At 40.1% G+C, this 17,621-nt stretch overlaps 2 protein-coding genes across 3 annotated transcripts in view; one reads left to right on the top strand and one right to left on the bottom strand.

The window, feature by feature from the left end:
* Nucleotides 1-177: 177 nt before the first annotated feature.
* LOC124063546 (poly(rC)-binding protein 2-like) lies at nt 178-6,457 on the bottom strand. 2 transcript variants are annotated; one of them, XM_046397309.1, is made up of 13 exons: nt 6,299-6,457; nt 5,322-5,458; nt 5,114-5,137; nt 4,990-5,022; nt 4,749-4,865; nt 4,515-4,646; nt 4,283-4,411; nt 4,073-4,147; nt 3,750-3,809; nt 3,292-3,364; nt 3,146-3,201; nt 2,860-3,029; nt 178-1,436 (listed from the first exon to the last, which is right to left on the bottom strand). In XM_046397309.1, the coding sequence occupies exons 2-13, from the start codon at nt 5,388-5,390 to the stop codon at nt 1,400-1,402; spliced, it is 975 nt and encodes a 324-aa protein (XP_046253265.1). In that variant the 5' UTR covers nt 5,391-5,458; nt 6,299-6,457; the 3' UTR covers nt 178-1,399. The 2 variants fall into 2 exon arrangements, with proteins under 2 accessions (XP_046253265.1, XP_046253266.1); XM_046397310.1 differs by having other exon boundaries at nt 3,768-3,809; nt 6,299-6,456.
* An 8,748-nt stretch (nt 6,458-15,205) lies between these two features.
* Nucleotides 15,206-17,621, top strand: part of dlgap4a (discs, large (Drosophila) homolog-associated protein 4a) — a 72,126-nt gene continuing 69,710 nt past the window's right edge. Inside the window, exon 1 of the mRNA XM_046396706.1 lies at nt 15,206-15,538. The gene's annotated coding sequence lies outside the window, so the exon portion shown is untranslated. The remainder of the gene's footprint in view (nt 15,539-17,621) is intronic.

Genomic DNA, 17,621 nt, shown 5'->3' with positions numbered 1-17,621 from the left:
TATTTTTTTAAAGATCCCCCACTACCAAAACTACACACTAAACAGACAGGAAAATGTTTTTGGTTTATTAATATTGTTAATAAATCTGGTCAGGGATTGATGACAGGGTTATTGAATTGCTTGTCAGTTGTCTTTATGAATAAGTAAACATGACAACATAAGAATGACAAAAGACTGTTTAAGCATTTCACATATTTTTTTTTTATTTCTGCATTTCATTTCTTCAACAATTTAATTGCACCCAGATCTACAATAGTTTGAAAACGTGCACGAAAACGTGAGTTTCTTCATCCTGCAAAGAATAATAAAAAATAAAATCTGACCCAGGCCAAAAAAAAAAAAAAAAAAAAAAAAAAAAATAGCAGGAAACTAGTGTTAATTCTATAATTATCCTTCTAGTTAATCATAATTTAATTCCTCAGCATAATATACTTATAAAGACCAATATGTCTGGTAGTTTTTGCCCCTTGCAGCATTCCCCAGCCCTGCAGTTAAAAAAAATATTTTCTCTATTTAAAACAAACATTTCAATGTTATTATCATCATCATCATTACTATGGTCTTCATAATTTCAGAGAAAAGAAAATATTTTCCTCTCATTCAGGCCCCTTCCTGGTGACCAAGGCCCACCCACCCTTATCAGAATCCAATACACAACAATGCTCAAAAGTCCTGATCGAGAAATAAAACGGATGGAAACACAGGAATGACACAAAAACAATCACTCAGCAAATTAGAGGTGAGACGTGATGTAGCTTAAAATTCTCCCCTGAACCCGCACTCAACGAGGTTTAAATTAACTTCTGACTAAAAAGTTTTTCCTGCATACATCTTCAACTGGAAATCAATTACACCCATTGAAACCCGTTAAACCCACAATGCCTCATTCAGGATGTACAGCTTCAAATAGAAGATGGCAAAATATCAATGACTTCTATTCTTATAAGGAACTGTGTATTAAATAAAAATAAATAGATATTTAAAAAGGAAGGGAAAGAACAGTCCATCTATGTTACTGTCTTTTTTTCTTTTTTCTTTTTTTTACATTTTCTAAGAAAAATCTGACATAAGAAAAAACATTATTTATGCCTTTTCAGATTTTTCTAAAACTTTTTACCTATATCAAGATCATACAGATATACAGTAAAATAAGAGGAAAACAATACAACAGAAGGAAGTCTTTAAAAACTATTTGCAAAGGGAATTTAAAAACATAATAAATAAATAAAATACCAATATAATGATGATGGTGTAATTACAACTGAGAAGGTTTATAACCAAAGCAGAGGAGAAAACAGTGAGTTTATAGTACTTGGTTTTTGCATTAAGTTCAATAAGGGACCTCTTGGTAAAAAGTAGGGGGAGGGGTTACATTAGGTGCTGATGAAGATCCTCCATGTCAGTTGGCTGCGAGTCCAGTAGCTTCAGAAGACAGCCTGAGAAGCACAAGAAAAAGCAGGATCAACCATCGACCTTTACATTTGATTTAAAATACAAACGGCTCATACAGCAAACTTAAACTGACACATTACCAGCGTCACGTAATGATTTGTAATGATGCAACAGCATTCATGTGGCTCAGTTACATCAGGTGTAGGGTTGGGCGCCAAGTACCCTTTCCAAATCAGAAAGTTGGTTGTGGGTGTGCTAACTTAACACAGCAATTATATTATTTAAAAATAATCACAAGGTGTGTGTTAATCACAATCACAAGGTGTTTATGTAAACCTTGACAGGCAGTCAGTGGTTTAATCCTTGTCTTAATGTAATACCATACTGTTAAAACACTTGATGTTACTTGAGTAAAGCTTTGCAAATATATTCAAGAAAATGTGCTAAAAGTATGCAAATTAAAAGAATTTGAAGCACTGTTATTTTAGATTATTACGACTTGCGCATTCATCTATAAGCAGGATTTTACTGTTGTAGTTGGTTGAAGTGGAGCTCATTTTGAATTATTTTGTATAGGACAGCAAATAATGATTATTTCCATTATGGATTAATGTGCTGATTATTTTCTCCATTAATCAATTTATCGTTTGGTCGTTAAAAATTCTGAAAATAGTGAGAAACGTGTTACAATCATCCAAACCTGAAAGTGACCCCTTCACAATACTTACAATACTTAAAAGCATTTAAAAGGAAAAACAGCAAATACTCACATTTGTGAGGCTGGAACTGCGAAATGTTTTTGCATGAAAAGTTATGATTACCAAAATAGCTGTCAATTAGAGTGAAAATAAGCATGTGGCCTGTTTTGATTCTAATCTGGTGAAGAGTTGCACTTCTCTAATAATTTTCATTTTTGATTTGTGTGCAGATTATCTTTGACTGTTACAAACCTCCTCCTGGAATTTGGCATTAACAAAATGTCACCCGGAAGGTTGAAGTCAGAGTGAGGAGTGAGGAGCTTTCACTTCCTCCTGAAATTTATTTTAATCCATTAGAATGGGACTTCCTGTCCGGAAAAGCTGAAATGGCCCATGTTTAATAATAAATACAAACCTATTTCATGCAAGCTACTGTCATTCAGAGAATAATGGTACAAGCTGAGAGGAAAGATGAATGTTAACAGCAAAAAACATATGCACAAAAGAAATAAAAATAATTAAAAATCAAATGATAAAAATCATGGAATAAATGATATGTAGAAAGTAGAGATAAAAGTGGTTAAAAAAAAAAACAATAACAAAAAGAGAGAAAAATTTTTTTGAAAATGTAAGTAGTAAGTAAGAGTAAAATAAATGGTTAAATAAAGTTAATAATGCCCAAATGTCACAGCTAAAACACTGCTGTGTTTCTGTGTTCCTGTGAATTTGCTGTTTGGTGACTGACGTGCTGCACTAGCATAAAACTTACCGGGCATTGATCAGGTACTCAGCCAGGCTGATACTGGCATGGGAGCCAGTGATGGTGACTTGTCTGTCAGTTGAGCCCTCCACAGGATTGGCAATCTTGATCTGAGCCCCTGACATCTGACGAATCTCATTGATCTTTGCACCCTGACGGCCAATAATGCAGCCAATGAGCTGTGGAAGAAAGAAAAAAAAAAAAAAAAGAGCACTACATCAACACCAACACTCACGGCACAATCTTCCTCAAAAACACAGTAAATAAGCAGAAAAAGGAAATAACTGTGACTTACATCGTTTGGAATGGTCAGCTCATGAGAGCCAGTTTGTGCAGAGGCATCCATCCCAGCTGAAGAAATGCAAAGAAAGAGTGTGTTGACTGGATGGATTATTACAAATCTACAGGAATCGCATTCTCTCCGTCAATCTGTCCACCTACCCTGGAAGCCCTGGTTGCTATGTGCAATGGGGAAGGGGCTCTGCTGCATGGCCAGCTGGTGAAGTTTGGTGAGCTGTTGAAACAATGGAGGAAAGGACGCGAAGACCAAACAAACAGAAATAACGAGTGAGGAACAAATCTACAAGACATTTCAAAGCTGAAATTTTGTAATCATTTCCCTTTTGCAAGTGGCTCCAGTGACAATGAGAGGAAAATATGAAATGGAACGAGAAACTTGTGATTTAGTTGAAAAGGTAATACATATATATATATATATATATTATCCAAGACATATAAAACTTACAAACTATTTAATAAGTATAACTTTTTGTAATTATTGAATGGATGTGTATCAGGCAGTGGTGGCTGGAAAAATAAGTCAGAGGGATGAAATAAGAAGGTGGCAAAGGTGGCATGGCTTCCCAGGACCGAAGTTGCAAACATATTGGATCACTTACAGAGGGCCCTTCACTTACATCAGGCTGTGGAATGGCGTGCTGCCCTTGGACAGCATATGCCTGCAAGGAGAGAACAGCACTTAGAAGGGCGTGGCAGTGTCACATTCAGCATACTCCAATATCCATCAGTCCTCTGTCCTTGGTGTCCCACAAGAACAAAGCTGGGCTACAGACAGCACATCCAAAACTAGAAACACAACCCATGTGCAATTTGCTTCAGCACAAAGTGGGAATATTTGCTCCGTAACAGTGGACACTGTCACGCCAAATAGCCCCACTGACACACACAGAGGAACAAACAAACAAATGTTTTCACTGTTTACCTGACCACCTGCAAAGATGACAGGAGAGCCTGAGGGTTTGGGTCTGTACGGGATGGTCACTCCCTTTGGTGGAGACTAAGAAGAACAGAAACATCCACTGCTGAACTACTTAAGTAACATCACGAGTAACACAGATAGTAACAGCCGATTAACACTATCAAGAACAATCATCACAAGAGTAAAAGCAACATTATATTAAATAAACAATACCTCAAGCATGACAACACAGATCTGCTTGACACACTCGATAATGGACTGTGGGGTCCCTGCAACGGTGATGGCACGCTCTGTGGAGTTGGGTAACATGTCCCCTGCTACTTGTACCTGAGCTCCTGCTGACTGCAAAGACACACAGCACACAAACAACAAAAGTTAGACACATCATGGATAAGATACAGGTTCAAATTTACAGAAAGAAAAAAAACAATATGATGTGTCACACCTCTCTGATTTCCTTGATCTTGCAGCCACCTTTGCCAATGAGTGAGCCACACTGGCTGGCAGGCACGACAAGGCGCATGGTGACTGGCGGTTTGCTGGTGGCCGTACTGTTAGTCATGGAGGTGCTAATGTCCTGAAGGGAAGATTACACGACGAGAGAGAAAAAAAGTTTCAAAACCTTGTCAATTTCATTCCAATAATCTATCTCAAACAAGATGTGGTGAGCAAATCTAACCTCCTCCAGTTTCTCAATGATCATGGAGAAGGCTTTAAAAATGGAGGTGGTAGGTCCTGCGAGAGTTATGATCCTCTCTGGACAGTTCCCCTCTGAGATGTTGATGCGTGCGCCACTCTGCACAAACAGGGGAAGAAAACAGGAAACATCACATCAAACACAGGAGTCAGAGTCAATTTAAATTATGAACATGTGGCCTCTTCTTTTAAAACAACAACAGTAATAAAAAAAAAAAACGTACCTCCTCTCTCATCTTCTTCACTGACTCTCCTTTCTGTAAGGAAACCACAAACACACTGTATTTACAAAACACAACACAGAGAAAAGGTGTAGACAGCGTCATTCTGGCGTTAAAAGCAACTCACCTTGCCAATGATGCTTCCAACCTCCTACAGAGAAGAACAAAAATACATGTGAGCGCAGGCATTCTTCACGGCCCCCAGCAGAGGAAACACTGACGTGGTTTGTACATTTTATTCTCAGTACGGCTTTGATTGTCCTTATCCACCTGTAAAGTTACTTTACAGCGGAGCTCAGGCTTCTTTATTAAACACTACATGCAGCCACACTCACCTTCCCATGCATGAGTAGTCTGATGGTTAAGGTGACATTAAGTCCTCCTTCTACCAGGCTTGAGTCCATTGCTGCTGCAGCTGAATCCACACGCTAAACTGGCCAGCAAAGTGGGTCTTTGGTCGCTGGGTGAATGTCTGCAATAGAGTGGAAAATGTGACCACCGCGGACAAATGTAGCTGGATACTGGAAACTACGAGGACAGCTAATTTTTTAAAAAAGCCTTGTTTACTAAAAAGCTGCTGTCACTGCAGCTCAATGAAGTGATGCAAACAGTGAACATCTTGCAGACTTGAGCTTGCACCGTACATTGATAACGTTAGCTAGCCACTCCGAAAGAATGAGACGTTTCAAACCAGCAATTCACCTTAGACTGGCCCCAGTCCACTCATTCACGTTAGCACAATGACCCACTGTCTCTCTGTAGCAATGACTATTTCCTGGCATTGAACATCTCTGGTGACATACCTTGTCGCTATAACTGAAATGCCTAAATACAAGCTGCCAAAACACTCTTTTCATATTATAGCAACTTTAAGTAGAGTGAGCATCGGTAGCAACAACAGAAGGCCCACAGCATCACATTAACAACGCAAAACCTATTTTAGGAAGAGCATCACAGCTAGTCACGCAAGCGAGATTTGATGGCTATATTAGCACGGCAACATTTCGAGCACAACTTCCAACATTCCTACCTACAAGGATAATATGATTGCTGGGATATTAAGCCACGGAATCTGCAAAATGTTCTAAAACCCACAATGGCTGGCTACAAACTGCATCACCAAGTTAAAATCAGCTCGGTAATTTTCCATCCTGGTCGCAAGACTTAGCATCGTCTAAATCCAGGAAATAGTCAGATCCCGCGGCCTACGGAGCGCACTGAGGCACGCCGAGTTATCCCGTCCTTCACTCTGAAAGGGAAGCAAAGAGGGGGGGAAAAACAAAAAACAAAGCCATATTTATGGAAGCCTTACCCGAACCGTCCCTTGAAGAGTGTTCAGGGGGTGGGTAGGGTGGCAAGGGTAGAAGGGGAGAGGTTCGGGAGGGAGTTTTAAAAGGATCCGGGGAAGAGGGAAGAGACACCGCTGTTCGATCGGACTCCACTCTTCTGCTTGGCACAAAAGGCAAAATAAATTCAACTTTGACCTCCCATCTGCCCCGCCCCTCTAACCGGGTCAACCCCGCCCACCCGGAGCGCTGCCCCGGCTCACGCTGCAGCGTCAAATCTTTGCTAAATTCGGGCTCGCTGCGTTCACCCCATTTTTAATTTAAGTTTTATTAAAGGATATCCTGAGTGTGATGATTGGCGTAGTATATGATGTGCTGCTGGATGGATATTAGCTGCACAATTCAGCTCAACACTGCGTACATTTCTTTAAAAACACGCAAATGTAGCAGTTTACTGGCTCCAAATCAAGCTATCATCGCTTTATTGTTGAAGAAGATATTTTAATTCATTGTTATTTTTATTATTCGCAATGTTTTGTAGGGCCAGTGGTACTCAAGTACTGTACTGCATATCTTCATATCCTGTCTGTCCAGTGAAAACCACGGATCTTTTGAATTACTTGAAAAGTTGGCTTTTTGGAGACACATGACAACAACAAGCCAAACATATGATGATCTAATATGATGAATTGCTGTAAATTAAACTACCCAACAGCATATAAAGTAGTTAAAATTAGCACAAGCACGAACTAACGGCTAACCACAGAAGTAAAATGAAACTGATATTCTAATGCACCAGTAACTTCAGTTCAAAAACATCAGATAGAAAAGTAAAACACTGACAGAAAACCATTTTTGTGCAGAATGAGTACTTTTAGTGCTTTAGAACGAAGTACATTAAGCTAATGATACCTAAATTCTTTTACTTAAGTATCTGAATATGTCTTCCAGCATTGTGCAGGACTGTGAACTATTTTTATATGATATTATAAAATATGTTATATGTTGTATGCTGTTCATAAATATGAACAGCATACAACATATCTGTACAACATACAACATATTGGTACAAATATGTCATAATTAATAAATAAATTAAATTAAATTAATCAAGTATAACTACATAGAATCTCAGATAACAATTTTAGTTAAATGAACCAAACTTATTATCCACATTTTGTCATTAATATTCTATTGAAAATTAAACAGTGATAGTTTCCAATTAATCTGTAGGCCTCATAATCGAAAATAAGTTCTTAAAGAATATAACAAGGGGAAAATACTTTTTAAGTATTTCCCAGTTAATAATAATAGCAGTAAGTGGCTTCTTATTAAATAAACTCTGGTAAAGTACAAATTATTCTTAATTTTAACATTTTAAATGGATGGGGTCTCAAAAATATTGTTACAATATTGTTGGATGTGTCCCCTGAAGCTTTGTTCTGCCACTGATAACACACTGCTGTAGTTATCTATTAATCCAACAGATGGCACCATAACTCTGTGAGTCTGAACTGAGACTGCTGCTGCCTTCTTTAAAAATCCTACATCCTCTCTAGAGGCGCTCATATGAAAATCAGTCAAAGCTGGACGAGATGACTGACGTGTCCTGACCCTAATGTTTAAAAAATGAAACATACTGAACAAGTAGCGCCAACCTGCTTTGTTTTAGTCACACAGAAAAATTGCTGTAATAGTCCTATTAGTTTTCTTACAGTACAGCTGGTCGGTAATTGATGGATCAAGTGCTGCTCGACATTACTGAAAAATCAGCCTTTGCTGTAATTGGTAAATTATCCACTGGGATATTTTAAATATAAACTTAAAATATAAATATCAGTCTGATGTTTGTGCCTCAAGGCTTTCACCCCCGTTGATATTTGAAAATTGCTGATACAGTATCAATATAGACAAAAGACTTCAAGACGTCACCTCTTGACCTGAAAATAATGAGCATCAGCTTTATTATTTTGTTTTCTTAAAATACAAAGAATATGATTGATGACTTTCCTCTTCATGATGGATTGCCTTGTTTTCTGCGAGGCTGTTGTTTTGTTGTTTTGTCACATGATTGATGGGATAAATGGGGATCTTAATTGTCTGCTGGTGTTTATTTTGAATTAGACGAGTAGATTCAAAGCCCGGGATTGTACAGTTAAAACCCTCAGAATCGTGGCGTTATTAAGAGGACCACATGAGCCAGGAAAGCAGAGGAGAGAGACATAATGGAGCAGTATAGCCCTATAACCATGTGTTCATGGTCTGATTGACAGAGTATTCTGCCTGAACTCACCCAGCACATGTTCATTAATCTGGTGCACATCAGAGCACCCACAATACAATTAGTCAATGGTCAGAACGGCTTGCTGTTGTCTGTAACCAATCTTCTATTCCCCTGAATCGTTAATCCTTTATAAATCCAATTCTCCATCAGAACTGATGTCCTACACAGCCTGGTTCACACACTGCTGTTTACACGAATGACTCATGAATCATGTCTGGCTCAGTTACATGGATTCAAAATCACTCTGCGTTCGATAGATTGCCTCCACACTGGAAGAAAATGAGCTCAGATATTCTGAAAGCAGTTTGTCTCACCACTTCCTGTTTACCCCCCCCCAACAAACAAGAATCCAGGCAGTAGAGGTTGGAGCTGCTTTTACAAAGCCATCTGCAGTGAACGGTGCCAGGCTTATAAGACTGGTGGATTTTTTTTATTTTAAATAGAAGCAAAGCTGACCAGATTTGGCCCAAACAGACTGTCATGCTCCAACAACAGGTAAAACATTTACTGTAAATACACTCCCTGCATGCTGCATAAACAGGGCTGATAGTTCATCCTAGAAGTTGATAAATTAAAAACACCTGCAGTTAAAAAACAAGTGTTTTTTTTTTTTTTGTCATGACAAAAGATGGTTAATGAGGGTGAGGAGGCCTCTTTCTTTGATCTGAAGAGCGATCAACGAGAGGTGGATTATACAGAGGAGAAGAGGTGCAAGTTCTTCAGCTTTTCCAGTCAGCATAGTCTCCCTGGCCTTTTATGTGTGCACCCCTCCACCACCCGTCAAGCAATTGCTTATATAATCATCTGCTTACTTTAATCTCAGCATCTTTCACACAGTTTTTGCTCTTTTTCACGTTTTTCTCTATTGCACCCCCCCTTTCACCAAATTCAATGCAACCTCACCGTGCTCTCTGTTTTTCTCCTTCACTGCTTTTATCTGACATGCCCACTGGCGCTCTCACTCTCTCTCCTGTCCCTCTTCCCTCCACCGGTGAGTGGTCATTGATTACTGTACATGGATTTTATGATGAATGCCACTCGCCCACCTAACATCCTCTTGTCAGCTGCCCCTGACATCCCACTGCCTCCATGCACTGCAGACTGTCTTTGCCAGCCTGTTCAGTGCTGTCAGTGTTACATTACCTTTCTGTGATGTGTGGGTCCATCTCTGGAATCGCTTTTCTGTTTTGGCCGAATTGTGGAGTGTTTTGATGGTGAGTCTTTAACTGGACTAATAACACGTATTTGCTGCACATGTGAGGACCGTGCACTTTTATATGGTGGAAAACACCGCTGTTTACTGTAGCAAAAGGGGCATTAAATCCAATTTATTATTTAATTTATCCCATATTCAGCTGTGAATTGTCTGCACATATTAAAGTAAATGATCCGGATTATCTTGTGAAACATGATGACACACTCAAAGCCAGAGAGATGGGGTATCCAATTAGTCATCTAATTAACAAGTGAATGTTGTTTTAAAAACCAAAGGTCTTGAAAATGGATGGTAAACAAAAGGATGCACCTCCAGTATAGCATTGTTTGAATTTTGCTATCACTCTTTCCATTTGTGACATTTGAAACAGAATGTGGCAGAAGAAAGGTTGGGATTCATGTTTGACGTAGCCGAGGGCAAGTTGTACAGATCTGTTAACTCACTAAAATGGAGATGCAGAGACGCTCAGTGGGACTGAATTCTCTCTGCAGGGGTGTGAACACAACCAAAAGCCTGTGCTTGCATGGTGACTGCAACGTCACTACCTTTCCGCAGCCATAGTTAGATGGCCCTGCAGGGTCACAGCGAGAGGTGACACGTGCCCACGTAATCTGTCCAGTCAGGAACCAGAAAGAATGTAGAGCGGCTGTGACTCCCTACTCTTATTTTAAGAGGATCTTCCCCAAATAGGTTGCTCCCACAGAGACAAATAATTGGCGTGATATCTTGGGGGCACGGGCATGAGGAGCAGTCTGCATTTTAATGCCAACACTCCACAGGAAGAACCCAGTTATGCATGCCAGTGGGCACGCTTTCTGGATCCTGTGCTGTTACAGATTAATCAGTTGTGTTTCATTGTATTTATTTATGATGCGAGTGCTTCATTGTTTCTCTTTATGTGTAAAACAGACCACACAATTCACTAACTGAACAGCTAATAACAGACTCTGGTGGTGGTTGGACAGATCTCACCCTGAGACAACATCAGTTCATGCCCTACATTAGTTTTATTAGCTCCTTGGAATGACTGTATGGATGGCTTGGTTGGTCACTTCATCACTTTGCTCCAGAATGAAATATGTCAACAACCATTGGAAGGTTAGATAAAAGAAAATATTGTGCAGACATTCAAGGTACCCAGAAGATGAAGCTTAGTGACTTTGGTTATCCTTAGACTTTTCATCTCCGTCATTAAGTTGATATTTGTCTTGACAATTATTTGTGTTGCCCTCCCTTAAATTTTCATGTCGTACCACCATTAGGCAATGCTTCAATGATTTATGACCAAAAATCTGCAAAACTGACACCTGCAGTTGTTCTTTGTATCCACTGCTAATTAACAAATATTAGCATGTTAACATGCAAAACTGACATGGTGAACCTAATAATCCTCATGTTTGATTACATTTGACATTAGCATTAGCACACAGAACCACTGTGTCCGGTACTTCACAGCGTTGCAAATATGGCTGCAGACTCCCTGTTGTTTTTATATTGTGGCTTCTGTCTCCATGGACTCTTAATGCAGCAAAAATGTATCACTAAATTAATCTAAAAATAATCACAGACCCAAAATGGCTGTCTTAAGCAGCCGTAAAATGAACGGGCACATACATCTTCCAGTAATGTGTTCTAATTTAACTGAGAAACAGTTTGTCAGTTCCGAAACAACTGCAAAATATGTGAATTGTTACATAAAACAGACTGTCAATGACAGATCGGATTGATCTGATGAAGCTCACAGCAGAGCTTGGCAGTTGATGGTGGAACAGCTTTCTCCCTCCTCCAAAACACTTACTATATATCATACACTACTCACTGGCCTGAGTACACACAGCGCGTTCAGAGACAAAGTAAACATCCCACTATTTTCACTCTGTCAGCCAACAAAGTGTCACGATTTTGTATGGGTTGCATTGTTGAAAAAAAAAAAGTTACAAACCTGATTTTGTCACATATTTAATATCAAAGGAGAATAAAATTGCAGTTCTGCATTTGGGCTACACAGACTAAAGTACACAAACAATGATGAATGCACTGTGAAGAAATTCCTATTTTATTCTCCATCAGGAACATAAAACACAAAAGAGGAAAAAGACATTTCATAGCAATAGTTGGTTATAGCTGGTTTTATCTTAGAAAATTAAGCAAAATGTTGTACTGAGACGGACTGTAAAAATCCCAGTAATTGGTTTGTTTTGCATTTACCTGACTAGATCTATCTTGACTTGTACAGGCTGTTGGTGCTAAGCTGATTAGACATGGTCTGCTTATCTCATAAGCCTTTCAGGAAAAGCTTTTTTGAAGAAAAAAGTGATGTACCACATTAAAACTCTTAAATAGTGTTGATGTCCTTTGCTTTTTAATATTTTCTACTGCAGCAAAGAAACTGTGGATCTCCGTTACTGTTTCCTTGGCAGCATTTGTGGCAGCCAAATTCTTTCTTCTGACTGTATGACGTACATGGGAGCGGACAGACCATGACCAGACGAACAGAACAAAGCTTTGAACTTCTGTTCAAGGCCTTATTTGTTTTTCCCAGGGGTCATTTTTGCTGTCTATAACAAAAACACAGCACAATGAGCTCCTGCATCCTATTATACCTGCAACCCTAGTATTGCCACATTATTGATCATTCATTCCCAAGCTGAGAAGGGAAAGAAGGATAAGACTTTATTGATCCCCAAGGAGGAAATTCAAGTTATAGCAGCACAGAGACACACACAAAAAAACACCTGAATCTCTAAATGAAATATATAGAAAATGAAGAGATAAGAGATTTAAAAATTATGTATCTACTACTGAAAGTGAATTGTGTAAATATTTGGGCAAAAGAAGTCCAGTACTGCACCTCCAGAAGCTGTGATGCATGAACTATGTAGGTACAGATATGAATCAGTACAAACCAAGATGATATAATAAATAATGTTATACATTATACATGTGCTGTTTATGTAATATGTAAGTATAAGAAGTAAAATATGAATACAGGAAACAGTAGGGCTGCAACTAATGATTATTTTTATTATCAATTAATCTGACCTTTATTTTCGCTCAATTGGTACTGAACATGTCATTAAAATAGTTGGATGGGCTTCTAGTTGGACGGTTGTGTTCAATCTGATAATTCAAAGTGTGTGTAAGCGTGCATGTGAGTGTGTGTGCGTGTGCGCATGTGCGTGTGAATCTGTGGACATGGTGGGAGGTGGCAGAGGAGAAGCTCAGTGTCTCATCTCACACATCCTAATCTTCACAGACATGTAGCCAGCTGATCTACTGGCTGTTTGAATGGCTTCAGTCTAAAGCCTGGTGGCACTGGGGGACTCAGACCCCTGCTGCAGCCCCCGTGTTTGAAAATAATGATGCAAAAGTTCCCATGGACGATGTCCCCCTGGAAGATATAAACATGGTAAAGTACATGGATAAAGTAAACATGATATGCAATGTGCAAGTAAACATGATAATGTGTCACATTATAAAACAACTTATCTTATCTAATCTTAAGGGGTTTGGAGCTGTTTCACCATAAATGTATCATTATACTAAAAATGGACGCCTTTTAATTACTCAGTCACCTGGAAACTCCTGCTCATGTAACCATGGCCAAATGAAGACAAGTGAACTCTTGCCTTGAAGGTACATTTATTAGCTCACTATGGCTGAACTGGGAATCTGAGCTTATAGTGAGTCTTGTTGAGAGACAATACGTGAGCAGATTACTGTCGGATAACTTAACTCAGCCCTATGGAAGAGGACAAGCTGAACAAAAAAGTATTCAGCTTACAACACATCCAGTGGCTGCCCCCTCTGGATATCCACTCTTGGATCAGATGCAGAGTTATTAGTCATGGTCTTATCCAATCAGCCATCCTTAATGCTTGTGCTACTGGGCATTACTCTGGAGAGGACAGATTGTCTTTTATTGTCAGTTAGATTTCAAACTGGAGATTAGTCATATTCATTCAGTTGCTGGTGGCACAACACTTTCTTTGTGTGTGTGTGTGTGTGTATCTATAATGTTTGCATCTGTGCCTCCGAACATCTGTGTGGCCATTATTCACATTGACAAACATTCACGAGTAGCCACAGCTTCAAAGATTAAAGGAAAAATCTGCCCTAAAATAGCCCTCTCACATAGTGTATTTATGTTATAAAGGCTAACAGCTCATAAACACACCAGCAGTGATGTCATCCATAGTCATCCAATCCAGCAGCTGCTAAACAGACAGTAAATAACGGAGCAACTGCAACCACCCATAACAGCATTTCACTAACTCACACATTTTCACACGTTTTCACTTTCAATATATTCACATGTGACATCTTGTAGTCAGACATGAATACATGAAGGTGTACTCAGAAAAAGGGTGGCTTTAAAACAGGCTTCGGGAAACAAAATTTACAGAAAATGTAATTAAACAGCACAACAATGAAAACAAATAGTTGAATAAATAAATAAAAAACAAGTACTTATTAGTATTCATTAGAGTAAACATGGCATTCTGTGATCAGTTTATTGGGTACACCTGACCATGAGTAATGTATTCTAATACAACAATCCTGTAATAAAATACTGAGAAGGTCAAAATACAGAATATAAAATTGTGAAACTGACAGGTGTTGATTCAATATGATAATTATTTAGGAGGCTGCAGTTTGTGGTTCTGTTAGGTTGTATTATACAGAGATGTGCTTTTAGCTCACCATCATTGACACGTGTGTCGATATAACATGATATAATTCATCAGCAGCACAAACTACATCCTCCAAAGTGATCATATAGTTGAACCAAGTCCTCTATAAAAGATTTAAAACCAACAAACAAAAACCCTGAACATCATAGCCAAAACTGATTTTCCGACCACTTGTGGGCAGTGAACACATCCTGTTAACACAATGTGGACATGGGCTACACTTGACAAACGGTTGCTTTAGGGATCACACAGCATAATCATTCATTTGGAGTCATGTTTCTGGCCACATGATAAATCTAAGTCCAGTATTTATTGTCCTTTTAACTCAGTGTTTGGTCTCCACCAGCTGCGGTGCTGAAAGAAATCCCTCACCAGGTAGCTGTCCACCACAGCTGCACAATAGGCCAAGTTTCATTCAGTTGTCACGCAATTGAATTCAATCTTAGAGGGGGGTTGGATGGAGCGCATTTATTTTTGAATGAATTCTCCCTTTAAAGCCTCTCTCTTCTCCCTGCTTGAATCATCAAAGAGCATCAGTCTTAAGAATAAAACACACACACGCACACGCACTGATGTTGCCTCTCAGTGGGCATAATGATTCACCAACCATCGTCTGCTCATGAGACCGTGATTTCGACTCCGATGAGTTCATTTTCGGAGCTGAGTGTTTTGTCGTGGGCCCTCGGATGCCCCCACCCCCACCCCCACCTCTCTCATCCCGCGTCTCGACGGACCAAACGCTGCTGCAGCAGCATCACCGGCAGCCTCCAAACTGCGTTTTCCCTGCCGTGATGGATCCCGCTGAAAAACCGGTGAGCTGCTACCAGAAGACTGCTGAACTGTGAGGAGGACCGACGAGCAATGACCACAGCGAGACCCTGCCGTACATCCGAGGGATAAGAAAAACAATACAAATTACATATTTCTGTCAGTGTTATAGGACCGTCTTGTTTACCTTGCCGACAGATAAACAGCCGGGTGACAGTGATATTACGGCCGACATGTAAGAGCTGGATAACTATTCTCGTGTGACCGACACCCATCTGCAGCTGATTCCAATACAATGAAAAAGGTAAGCTTGTTGACACGTTCAGGATTTTTACATCGGGCATTGCGGGTCTTTCAGTCAAACAAACTGAAGGCTCGACTGGAGCTCATCAGGCTGCATTGTTGCATCGTCAGTCGCCCCCCTCCGCCCGCCCGACCGACCGACCGCCCGCCTCTCATGAGTTGGAATTGACGATTTGCCTGCTTTAGGTCGGTCACTCTTTTCACCTGTCGACTCGTGAGTGTGACTGTGTAGCTGCAGGATGCCGATATGAGACTTGGAAATGTCACGTCAACAGCCTGTTCATATTTATTTATTTCTTTCTTTCTTTCTTTATCGTGAATTTGACTCTGGACTAGAGAGCTGGCCCCCAGCGTGCCAAAGCCAAAGTCAGTTTATAAAGGCAACGGCAAGTAACGTATTTATTTATATCTGAGACACAGCTTTTGTAGCCTGTGTGTGTAGTCTGCATTTGATAAAGTTATCAAATCTTTCATGGTTTCTGTAGGGAAAACAGCAAGTGTATTGAGAGTTTCGAAAGGGAAAAAGCACGTCTTTTGAGAACAATTAGGAGCATCTCTGTTAGCTTTTAACTCGGTGCAGATTTTTGAATTAATCACCACTAAATTACCATTTATTTGTGCAGTGGTTGCGTTGTTTTTCTCTTGACACCTGTAAAATCTCATACTACAGCGAAACCGCAGCAGCCTACTACTTCTGCCTCTCCTTTGAAGTTTCACCACTTTCACTCCTAGAATAATGGGAAAAATCTTCCACTTTTTTAGGTATCTAAAATGTTAGTAGCATGTGGCAAACATATTTCATGGGGCACCCTGTCCTCTGGATGGAGCAGGGGCTGCAGGGGCTGGATCCAGCAGGGGCTGGATCCCTGTGTGGATGGAAAGCAGCACACGTCTTTTCTGAATGATGCATTGGGTGTGTGTGTGTGTGTGAGGGGGGTCAGTAACCAGTTTGCATTGAGGCCTGTGTTTCAGTTGTTGTTGAACAAGAGTTCCTACAATTAAAAGCCCATTTTGTTAGTGGATGGCTGATTAATAATTCATCTGCAGCTCAGTGGGACCACAAATCTGTGGATGGCACACTGAAGGATGTCAGTGTGTAGCAGTGTACAAGCCTCTGGTGACGGTAGAGGAATGCTCGGACAGCCTGAAAGGTTTGCACATCACAGTATAGGCCTTTGCTGTTTTCTGAACCTGCGCAGGCTTTTAAACGTGCACAGGAATTGTTTAAACAGCAGGAGAATTAAAACAAGCAAACCCAGCAGTGAGCAGTACAAACAGAGTACTGGAAAAAGCTCTGGGTGTCCTGTATAAAACAGATCTGTTGGTGGTGGTGGACGGTAGGCTCTCACTAAGGTGTCAATGTCATATCTGCTGGCAGGGAGCCAACAGTCATGATGATACTGTACCAGAGTTTGAAGAAAAACCCAACTGGCTCTGTTCCAGGATGGTGGGTGTTTTTTAAAACTGGCTTAGTCAGGGCTGCTGCAGGGAGCGATTAGACAAGATGCTGTACAGTATCACGTACATCAGTATGACGTCAAAGGACACAGGACACAAGTCTTTTTTACACCAAGACCCTGTGGTGTCTGGCAATGACTGAACCTGTAAACCACACCGACAGTGATGTTGAATACATGAAGCTGACATTTAGATTGCTGTCATGCAAATTGTCTGGGTGAACATTTGTCCTTGTCTGAAAAGGCTGCATTAGGTGGGTTGTGTCTTCTGAAAGCTCTTCCCTGTTTCACCAGCAATTAGTTAAGGAATGTAACTCAGTACATTTACTTTTAATTTAATTTTGAGCCACTTTACTTGACTGATGTAGTTGTACGCTACTTTATACTTCTGCTCCACTGCACTGGAAGAAAATACTGCACTTGTTACTGCACTAAACTGAGTCAGACTTCCGGTACATTTTGGAGCACTTTTACATGATGACTTAAACATCCATCCATTTTCTATACCGCTTATCTGTCAGGATCGCGGGGGGGCTGGAGTCTATCCCAGCCGACTATGGGCGAGAGGCGGGGTACACCCTGGACTGGTCGCCAGTTTTCATTTAAACATCTGAATACTTATTCTAC

Source organism: Scatophagus argus, chromosome 8, assembly GCF_020382885.2.
Source record: "Scatophagus argus isolate fScaArg1 chromosome 8, fScaArg1.pri, whole genome shotgun sequence".
Taxonomy (NCBI): Eukaryota; Metazoa; Chordata; class Actinopteri; family Scatophagidae; genus Scatophagus; species Scatophagus argus.
The sequence above is the reverse complement of the archived record's forward strand: the minus strand, read 5'-3'. Positions and strand labels throughout refer to the sequence as shown.